This window comes from Oryzias melastigma, linkage group LG12, assembly GCF_002922805.2.
Source record: "Oryzias melastigma strain HK-1 linkage group LG12, ASM292280v2, whole genome shotgun sequence".
Lineage (NCBI taxonomy): Eukaryota > Metazoa > Chordata > Actinopteri > Beloniformes > Adrianichthyidae > Oryzias > Oryzias melastigma.
Window position 1 is genome coordinate 17,644,727 of NC_050523.1, and position 11,117 is coordinate 17,655,843.

The following is an 11,117-nucleotide window of genomic DNA, read 5'->3' on the forward strand; positions in this document are numbered from 1 at the left end:
GCCTTATAATCCAGGGTGCCTATATAAATAGATTAATTCTGGTTGTGCTAATGGATGTTGAGGTGATTGGGAGGTACATGGCACTCTATCAAAATCTTTTGTTGTTATTGTGAATCTGCTAATGTAACTAACGTGTAGCAATATTGAACAGACCTGCTCAGCTTAGCACCAAAAGCCACGCCCCCTCAGAGGAGATTTTGGAAACAATCTTCAGATCAACATGAAAACTTGCTTTTTAAGACATTTTGGCAGTGAAATTTTGGTTGAAATTTCATAATTATTATTAAAACACTACTGAGAAAGTTTTTTTTTAAATTGTTGTAGGGGAACTTCAAGGAAAAGTAGTGGCTATGTCCAAATTCCAATCATAATCCCTAACTACTTAAAAACCATATAGTGCTGAACTATATAGTGCTCTGATTTTTTAAAGCAATTAAGACACTATGCTTTCTACTTTTCTTTCATCTTTTTAAAAGGCAGTTATGATGACGTCACCAATTTCACAAAGAGAAAATCGAATCAATACGAATATTTTATGTCAGTTTGTGACTCCACCGTGCTCTGATGATGAAAATGTGGATAGTTTTAAAAATTACATTTACACTTTTTTTTTTTTTCTCAGCTAAAATTGTTAGACCGCAAATCATTGTGGTCTATATTTGCTAATGTAGTGAGCATCAATGCACACTTTCTTTCCAAATACTTCTGGCAAATTTTCTAGTACACTCGATTTTGGAATTGTAGATTCAGACAGCACTAAAAAAATGGCGAACGCACTATATATTGAATTGTGAGTAGGGAAGAAATTCAGACATACTCAATGTCTTTAGATTTGGACATTACTCCTATTCAATGACGTCTTCAATAGTGACCAGTCATCTACATTAGCATATAGCTGACAGTGCTTGGAAAGTACATAACAATAGTTTTGTAACTTTAAAAAAGTCTTGCTAAAACAAAAAGTCATTACTTACATCTAAATGTAAATTTCTGTGCTTCAGAGCACACCTACAGGAAAAAGTTAATTCTTCCTCGCCTCACCCTCATGGCAGAGGGAAATAAAGTCAACCTTTAACGTGGCTAGCATGCAGCGTATTACAAACACGTTCTAAGATTACTGTGAACCCAGTTAATAAAGTCTGACTGACTAATCTGACTCTTTAGTTTCACTTAATGCGCTAAATAGTTTAGTGCACCTTATATATGACTTATTTTAGAAAATAGACCATTCATTGACAGTATAATGGCAAAAATATTTTTGCTCAAATGCCTTCTATGATACATTGACAACAGACTTAAAAACAACCAAAAAAAAGAGGTGCAAAGAAGAGAGGTATATTTTTATTAACAGAACAAAACCAAACCAGAAAAGATCATCACAGAAAAAGTGCACTGGTGTGTTCAGATTCCGACCGATCGATGGTCAGTGTTTGACTATTCCTTCCATTTCTGCTTTCTGAACTCTGCATATTTATGCCTGGTTTGAACCACCTGCTGACACCTCCCCCAATTGCAAACTAGACTCTTCTGTTGAGTGGGGGTGCATCACTGAACATTTTACGGTGACTCAGAAGTTGGCGTGTTTTGTGTCCTGTAATCCGGTGGTGGATGTAAAGTGGCTCTTCTTCATCCAGGTGTCTCAGGGGGGAAAAGCTCTTTGTACACCATCTTTTTCATTAAAATCTTGCAGCATCAGCCTCATCAAGGCGCAGGAGACTTATCAGAGAGAAATGGCTAGTCAGAAGCACTGGGGGGGGGGCAGAAGCATAGGGTCAGCGGTGGTAATATGAAGCAATCGCTGGCGTCTGGGAGAGGTTTCAGTGACATCCAGACTTACCTGGTGGGGTTCAAGCAGAGGTCAAACGTTCTCCAAGAGCCTCAACAAACTACTTCAATACCATCGTCAAACCTATGATTATGCTCATCACCATGGAGACGGAGATGAAGCTTAAAAGAAAAAAGCGTCAGAGAATGGATGGAAGCAGAAAATGAAAGTTTCTGGGACAGAGACAGGAAATGGATCAAGACGAGGTGGAATGGAGGTGAAGAGGATGGCTGACACAGGGAGCTCTCAGAACAGATTTGGCTCCAGGTTTTTCTCGTTGACCCCGTCTTGCGCTTCTCATACAATCATGCTTTGCCTTTCAAAGGTCACAAAATGACCAAGAGAGAACCTGATCAGAACGTTTTGTTCCAGCATTCCGGGAAACTCCTGAGCCTAAAAAAAAAGGATCTTGTTACAAGAAATCTGCAAGTGCCCCGGCTCCAGAATACAGGTGAGGATCCGTATCCAGGACCTGGAGGTTTAGGAAACTAGTCCTTAAGTCTAAGAAGGTTTCTCTGGACAAAACAGAGGAGGCGAGCTTCAGAAGTCTGGGAGGGTGTTTTTGTGTTTGTTAGTCTGCTGGTGGGGCTGGCTGTACGCCTGCGTTGGGAGCTGACTGGGTGCAGTCTGGTCCGGTTGCTGGTTTTCTGACTGGTACTGTTCCAGCTCCCTCTTCCTTCGCATGGCCGACTGCAGCTGCTGCTTTATGGCAGCGATTTGACCTTCCAGCTCTGATAGTTCCTGAACCAGCGGATTCCGGCCCACACCTGGACCCGAACTGGAGTCCCCCGCTCCTAAACCTCGGCACTGTATCAACCCATGCACCGATCCGACCTGAACTGACCCCAAACTATGACTGACCCCTCGCCCGAGCAGGTCGGAGCGGCCGTTGGAGGTGGTCACTATGGGAGGGGGCTTCTCCAGCAAAGGGAGGGTGTTCGGGTGGGGCAGTGGAGATGGGGGAGGCGGAGGCGGAAGATCCTGCGAAGATGGACATTCTATGTCATTCTGTATGTCCTGTGGGAGAAAGCGCCGCCTGTTGCAGTGGGCGGACTCTGTGGGATTCCACGACTGGTTGTTTCCCTCGTTGCACCTGGAGAGAAGCCAGAGGAAAACGGAAATGTCAAGAAGAACTTCTAAAATGTCAACAATAATCCTGTGTCATCTAACTGCGTATGATGCAGGTGCTTTCTGAAAAATCCAAGCATGAGACGATGTCTAACCGTCAGACTGCAATGCGTAGACACAAAAATGATGCTGCCTTAAAAACTATGATTTGTAATGGTATTATAGGAAAATAACACTGTGTTCCAAAATGCCTTCTGTTAGTTTTAACAAAGAAAAAAACAAGAACTGTGTTAACATGATTCTGTGGATTAACATACACCCTGAAGAAAAAGGTTTTAGTTGTTTAATTTCTATCTATTTTGACTATTGGCAGAAACATTCTTTTTTAAAATAAAATGCAAACAGCATTGTTCCAGATGTCAACTTGGAGATGTCTAGTCGTCTAGAAGTGGATGTATCAGATGGAATGGAGCTCGTGGCTGTAGCACCGACACCACTTCTACAAGCTTTTTTAAACAGCATTTTTTTTTTCTTTCGTCTGCTCCTCACTCACAAGGATTTGAATTAAGAAATACTCTGAAATGCAATTTTAAAACTAATTTTCTTTATACATGTCCCTCATAATCAGAAAAATGCACCAAGAAAAAGAAAGAAAAATGAACACCACAGTTCATTAAAGTAAGTCTTTAAGCTGTTGGTGTGAGAGTGACCAACACAACCACAATGGCTGATCTATAATGAACCCTGGCTAAGAAATGGAATGCCGTCCTAGATCAGTTGAACCCAACACTTTCTCATCCCCAAGTCGTCACATATTGGGGTTTGGACCTCAGGGCGTGGTACGAGGATATAGGTTAGAGTACAGCACCGGTTTCAGTTTGCAGGGACCCGGGATTTAATGGGAACAGCAAGCATGTCAAAAAACGTTGAGTTGACACCCAAAAAAGTCCTTAGCCCAACGCCAATATGTGACGACTTGGGGGTGAGAATGTGTTGTTGAGCCAGACCGGTGACCAGGAGAACGGTCCTCCACACTGTTTAGGATCCTGTTTCTTTCAATGAACACACTGTCTTTGTTTCTTTTAACTTCTATAATCTATCTCGTGAGTCTAAAGCAGAAAAAGCCTTTTTGGAGTTTAAAAAAAAAAGATCTGGCAAACGTGTTCGAGGACCACAAATGTAGCTCTAATAAAAATAATGGCAAACAGACGTTCCAGTACTCCCATGAAGCATACAACGCAGGTATGATCTACTGAATACAACTTTATAACTACAACATGTATCTGAATCTGCTTTTTTATTTGCTTATTAAAGCAGAGTTTTCCTTTTTTGCTTCTAAAGCAAAATATTTAACAAGCAAAGCAATAAACTCCCTAAAACGATTTTTGGCTTCTTGTTTGATTTCATTCTTAAGGTTAATGGTAAAAAGAAAAACTACTTTTGTTGGCGATGTTATGTTCACTTCTACAGCTCATCAGTTCTCTTAAAAAACCTGCTCTCCTCTTTGTCTCCTCTTTTCTTTTGTTGCTCCAGGGGGTATTGAGGACACAAACTGATGATCAGGTCCATTTTACATTTCCACTTCCTTTTGTTTGGCTCCTTTATCACTCGGTATTATGATTCATGTACTGTAACACGGCAGCACCGCAGCGCACAGAGGGCAAATATGAATTCTAAAGCAAACAGCCTCAGAGAAATGGGTCTAGTTCTCCTGTGTTGGACATTAAAGTGTCTGCTCAAGCAAAGAACGCCAAGAGTCGCACTGGACCTTTGTGCTCAGCTTATTTGTCGTCTCGTTTCATTTACACCTTTTCTAAAAGACAAAAGATGACTGCATCCGCAACATTTGAATGAACATAACTCAAAGGGGATTTTGAGAAAACTCTTTTAGGTCAATTGCTTTAAATAGTTTTATCTACTATATCTACATTTATGTAAAAACAGAAAGTTTAAAATCTCTTCTATCAATACGGATTGACTGGACACTGCTACACAAAAGAGATTTGTATATACAGCTGCACAAATACATGGTGCTATTTCATTTCACCGACATGAGCTGGTGTCCCTCTGCCTGCAGCACTTGATGCCTTCTTTACATTGCGTCACACGCATAGTGGGAGTGGCCATTCAGGCTTAATGTGGCGCATAAAAATCCATGTCCAGGCTGTTGTCGGTAAAAGGCGTGCACCGATGCTCATGGGATCACCTGCAAGTATGGTTCATGTAGGATCTAAATCGAAATTTTGGAAAAACATATAAAACAATTGAGGCGGCATCATTTCCCTTGAGGTCCATGGCTATTTCTGTAGGAACAAACCATCTCAGTTGTGTGTTTGTGTGTGTGAGTGCTTCACTGGTCTCTTTAATATCTTTTACAGAAGAGGACTGACAGAGAATCCACCTGTGATGCACATAGACTGTTGATCACCTCAAAAGTGGAGTTGAGGAGGAGTTGACATTGATTTTATTTTATAGTTGGAACATCTTTGAAGTATTTAATAAATTTCCAGTTTTCACAAAAATGTAATAAAAAGGAGGCCGATGCTTCTCTATTTAACAGTGAATTCTGGTATCATGCATTTACTAATTACAAAATAGACAATTTAATGAGTGGACATGTTTGTTAACTTTTTGGAAAATAATTATTTTTCTTAGCTTAAGACCTTAGATAGTAACATTAAAAAATTATATTCTTCACATTTTGGTTAAAAAATATAATCATAATGCAGCTTCTCTTTAGAAAAAATCAGCTTTCAACTTTTTTTTATTATAAACATAAGATTTCTGAGTAATCAAAGGTCTATGGACATTTTTTTTTCATTAGAGTGTTTTTATTTGGTGACAAACAATAGTTTGGTTCTCCAAAAATGTTTGAATCCGTACCGCTACATCAGGCGGAATTAAAGCTTTACTCCTGAAAATCTCCAAAGCTGAGCTGTATTTGATGGTGATAAAAGTGACAGGAAGGATCTAATTAGATTTCTCTGACATCAAAAGAGACTTAAATCCAAGCGAAGACACATCTGAATGTAAGAACATCAAAAGAATATCATCCTAAAATGATACAAGCACCTTTTGACAAGAGGCGTCCGTGCTTGGAGTGCAGCCGCACTAAAACAGAGGGAGTGTACTTTGAAAGAAAGATAAGATTTATCAGATCAGTGAAGGCCAAAGGCTCCACGTCGCTCCGCCATTTTCAACAATTTTTAGAAGGGATTTTAACAAGTGTTTGTTATCAGTTAATTTTTGAGAGGAAGATGGTTTTAGATAAAAAGATGCCACAGGGACAAATTAATACCAAACCTGAACTTTTTTTTTTTCTTATTCAGTACACAAATAAATATTTCCAGGAAAACGGGAGAAAAATATGTTGTTCACTGAATCGGTAGTGACATCACTGGAGCCGGTAAGCCTTCATATGGTAAAATGAAAAAGGAAACTCATACATAAAAAAATACAATTTTAGGGAAAAAAAGTGAGTGGTGTTTCTTTTTTTTTTCTCCTACAATATTTTGAGTTTTTTTCTTTCTTGGAATCTTACACAAAAATCCATCACAGCAGTTCTGGTCACTAGATTTTCCTAAATTATTTAACTTTTTAATACCGTAGATGTCACTGGCCACACCTAAATAGTACACGCTATAGACATACCATAACTCCTGGAACGTTTACACAATCAATGCAAATCAGCTGATTCTGCACGACGAAAAATGACTTTCACATTAGTTTTCACCAATATCAACACATTACTAGCGTAAAGTGTTAAAAACCCAGACCAACTTTTCCTTAAAATTAAAATTATGCATGATAAATTACAAACGAAGTGGACCACATAACACATTTGCGATGTTTTTCAGTTACACTGATGTCACTGTGGGTTATTTTGGGTTAAATCTAATAGTTATTAATTATTTATTTACGTATTTAAGTAAAAAAAAAATCACTTAAACCAATTTAAACAAAATATTTAATCCAATTTAATTTAATTCAACCTGTACCGTGCAATTTTGATTCAAGAGTTTTACAATTTAAACAAATGTTAGCATAAAAAAATGGTTTAAAACTATCACCAGAAAAATGTCATAATTAGGTGCTTATCCGTTTTGTCCATGAATTCCTTAAATTTTGTAACAAGAGTTTAATCCCTTCATGCTTAACTTAAATTTTTTCTAGAGTCCTAGATTCAGTGATGCGTTATGAATTGAGGACAAACATCAAGAAGCAGTTAATAAGTATTTTCACATTTTTAGATGTATAAGTTAAATTTTGTGTTTTAGTGTGGCTGATCGTGACGTTTTTCATGTTTTTTTTAAACTGATGACATATTTTAATAATACTTTTTGTCATATTTATTTTAATAAAAATCTGTTGAGGCCTTAAAACATGTACCAAAACTAATGTTTTTTGACATTTCTCCAGGCTTTTATTGTTGGATTGCAGGAACTGCACAGGAGAAGTCTAGATAAAAGTTTGATAAGCTAAAAACCATAAACATCTATTCACTAGTGACAGCAGATTTTGGTTTTCCATTAGCAAATAGAAACCATCAACTGAGTGAAGGAGTTTTAAAACTACCAGATGACTGACTGAGTGCTCTGCTGCCAAAATAAGTCATTATAACCAAAACGGTGTTTACAAACTAGAACTTTTCCATTTACACCAGCATTCCCCGCATTTTTTATTTTAAACAAGTCGAATTTAGAAATTAACCCTATTCGAGCTGATTCCAATAATAATAAATTACTTTACTGTCTTCTCTTAACAATCACTAAAAAAGTTTTATTCTCCATCTATTCACATTTACTTGAAGCATTTTTCTTAACTAGATTCACATAATGGACTTGGCAATATTTCACTGATAAAGGCAATTATTTCCCAACCCATCTGTCAGTGCAGATGTCATTATCGGCCGACTGACACAGCATGGTGAACGGAGAGGCTGTCCTCTAACGAAGCAAGCGCTCACTCTGGAGACCTTGAACAGGATTTCTAACCGTCATGCGTTTTCCATGGCAGATTGGTTAGTTTTAACTCTAGATTGTGAAACAACTTTTTGTTTTCTTCTAAGTCACAAACTCTTTCTGTCCGCTGCTGGAACCTTCCTGGTGTGTTTTGTAAGCTCTGTCCATTTCGGTTTGTGTGCTTAAACCTCTGGGAGTCTTGCATCCTTTCCCAAGTGACTCATTTAGTGTCTGAGTTCCACTCCCCCATATGAATTTCCACATTAACTAGTTTATTTTTACAGATGCAGTTAAACTTTGCCTGCAACTGGTTTAAATTTATTTTTCTCTTTCTTTCACATTTATCATATTTTCCACATTATTAGGTGCAACTAAAATATGTATTTTTTTTCTAAAAAAACAGCTAGCATGCCTCAGAATCTTGAGCACTTTATATATGGATTAATTTGGCTGTAAACAAGGTTGGGTGTTATTGTAAATACCCTAACGAGGCTAACATTGTTGGACTGTTTTTTTTTTCATGTTACCAACAGGGTTCAGAGTTAGCACAGTCTTAGTACTGTTTGCTTTATCAGTATTAGTCTTTTCTTACAAGTTGCAAACAAAGTTGAGTTTTATTGTTAATACGCCATCATGGCTAACACGTAGCTGTGTTACTAGCAAGGTTTACAGTTAGCTTGTTTTAGCAGGATCAGTCAATTTTTCAAGTTGCAAACAAGAATGAGTGTTATTGTTAATATGCGAATGTGGCTAACGTGTAGAGTGGTGTCAAACTGTATTTTTTACATCTAATAAGGTTGGAAGTTAGCGTAGACACAGTAATGTTTGTTTTAGCAGTATCCATTTGTTTATTACGTGTTGCAAACAAGTTTGGGAGTATTGTAAACACGCTAATGCAGCTAATGTGGGACTGTGAGTTTGATTCTTTTGTCTTTCTTAATGCGCTTTATATTAGGCCTGGGTTACTAAAATCAATTAATTGATTTGAATCAATTTAAGCTAAATAGATCAATAATCAATTCATAAAAAATCTGAATTGATTTTGCACATAAAACTAAAGTCTGTTAGCTTGATGCTAACATTTAATGGAATTTCCCATAGGACGGCTAATGCTAATGCTCCTTCGACCTAAACATACATTGCTGACTAAATGAACATCTTTATTCACTAACAGGTAGGAATTTTCCAAACTCTTTCAAGGAAATATTTTTTAAAGTAGTCTAAAACATCTTTTTTTTTTCTTTTTCTGGAATATGGTGTAATGCTATAGCACGATCGCCACCTAGTGGCCAAACTGAAACACCCTCCAGGAGAAGCAGAACAATGTTTACAATGGTAATGATCTGAACATTTTTGTTAGAACTTCTCTTTTTGAGACTCCATGTAACACTGTACGATATTAACAATCTCATTATTTCATGAATAACCTTTACAGTACGTGAACTGTATCAGATTAATATAAATATATTCAAATCATATAGTAGATTATTAATGTATTTCTAAACAAATGGGTCTAATTGTGTAAACTTAAAATTGAGTTAAATTAAAGAATTGAAGGAATCGGAAAAAAAAAATGGAATTGAATCGATTCAGACTCTTGTAAATCAAACTAAATAGTTTTGGGAAATTATAATCGATACCCAGCCCTACTTTATATACATGACACCAATTTGAAAATAGACCAGTCATTGACGGTGCGCCTTATAATCCCGTGCACCCTGTAGTGCAGAAAATATGGTAATATTAAAGCAACTCTCATCAGGGCTCTTATGAGCAGAGCAGAAGAGCATGTGGTTTGATTTGAGTTGCTTGCCTGGCTGGTTTGGTTTAACACAATCAGATCAGAGTGTTTTAATTGGCCACACAAGAACATTTCATGGGATCACTGACACTGATCCTAATTTTCCCAGACAAAAGGGTTCTCTAAGGCTTTTGAGTTTGTCTATATCCCTGCTAACATGGTTAGGAAGTAAAACACTAAGGGTTCTGTCTTGAGTGGTAATCACAGCCAGTTTAATTTTAATCCATGTACCTCATTTGGGCGAACGTCGACTGTAATGTACTATAAGAGTGGGGGTTGATACTGATATTCCCTGGCTTATTGCGTGGTTTAAGATCCATAAAGCCCAGGAGGAGATCTGGTACACTGAATGTGAAGAGGATGGAATGTCAGCGCAGTGCCTGCTTAGTAGACGTTGGAAACAGCAAGTCAAGTTTCTGCAACACACTGACAATACAGCGGTGATAATTTCTGACTCCTGGACAGCATGCGGGCACGATGCGAAGGAGACTGATTGAATGTGTGTAATTATGCGGGAGAAGGCAGTCTGTCCTCATTACCACAGACATCCCTCACATGGACTGGTCTCCATAATCATTGCGTCTATTTATTCCCATTTTTGAAGCCTCCACCTGAGTATCCTGGGAGTTAGCTGAGTTGAATGTAAGTAAAAATCTACATTTTATGCAATTAACAGAATAGCTTTGCTCACTTATTACTTAAGGTCGCAAAATGTAGAAGACAAAGAGCTTCTCATAGAGCGCAGTGGCTAAATGTCACACTTCAGTGCAGCCATAAAGATTTATGCCACAAATCTGGACATGGGGGTCACTCCGGCGACGTTTAAAAAGAAACTAGAAGAAGTCTTCTACTGCGTCTTCCACTCACTGTTCCCAACAATACTGTGTGATGTCAGCATGACATTATTTCATCAATTTCCCCTCACAGATAATTGCCTTCCAACAGAATGAACACTCTATTTAATTTCTTATTAAACAGCGGTCTCTTAACTGCCATTCCGATGTTAATTGATGTCACATATTCTCAATTCAGAAATTGGCCAATGGGGCTTTCGAGTTTGCCAAACTGGCTTCTTCTCAAAATTGCTGCAGTGCATTTTTTGAGTGCATGAATGTCAGATTATACGCCCCATCTTTGATTTAAAACTACATTCTAAAGTTCAACATGGCATCTTTCTTCATTCTATTCGGTGTTCTTATTTTTCCGTGAGCTTTGGAAGGTCATTTTTAAAACATCAGATTGTAAGAAAACAATAAGTTTAACTTTGTTTTAAATCAGAGTAAAGATTAGCCCAGCCCAGCTGGTTTAAAATAAAAATATTACCTTTTTTCAGGCTTGGAAACTGTTGGTAGTTTGTCGTCAACGAAGACTGAGTTGAGGGCTCGGTGTAATCTCTGGAAAACAAGCAGCACATTAGTCAGCAATGACAAAAAAAATACACTTTTTGTCATTGCTGTTTGAA

At 37.8% G+C, this 11,117-nt stretch overlaps 1 protein-coding gene across 1 annotated transcript in view; it reads right to left on the reverse strand.

The window, feature by feature from the left end:
• Positions 1-1,319: 1,319 nt before the first annotated feature.
• grin3a (glutamate receptor, ionotropic, N-methyl-D-aspartate 3A) overlaps positions 1,320-11,117 on the reverse strand; it is a 55,034-nt gene continuing 45,236 nt past the window's right edge. The window contains exons 9-10 of the mRNA XM_024299447.2: positions 10,979-11,049; positions 1,320-2,918 (exon numbers count right to left, since the gene is read on the reverse strand). Of these exons, the coding sequence (XP_024155215.1) occupies positions 2,366-2,918; positions 10,979-11,049 (624 nt within the window). The 3' untranslated portion in view covers positions 1,320-2,365. The remainder of the gene's footprint in view (positions 2,919-10,978; positions 11,050-11,117) is intronic.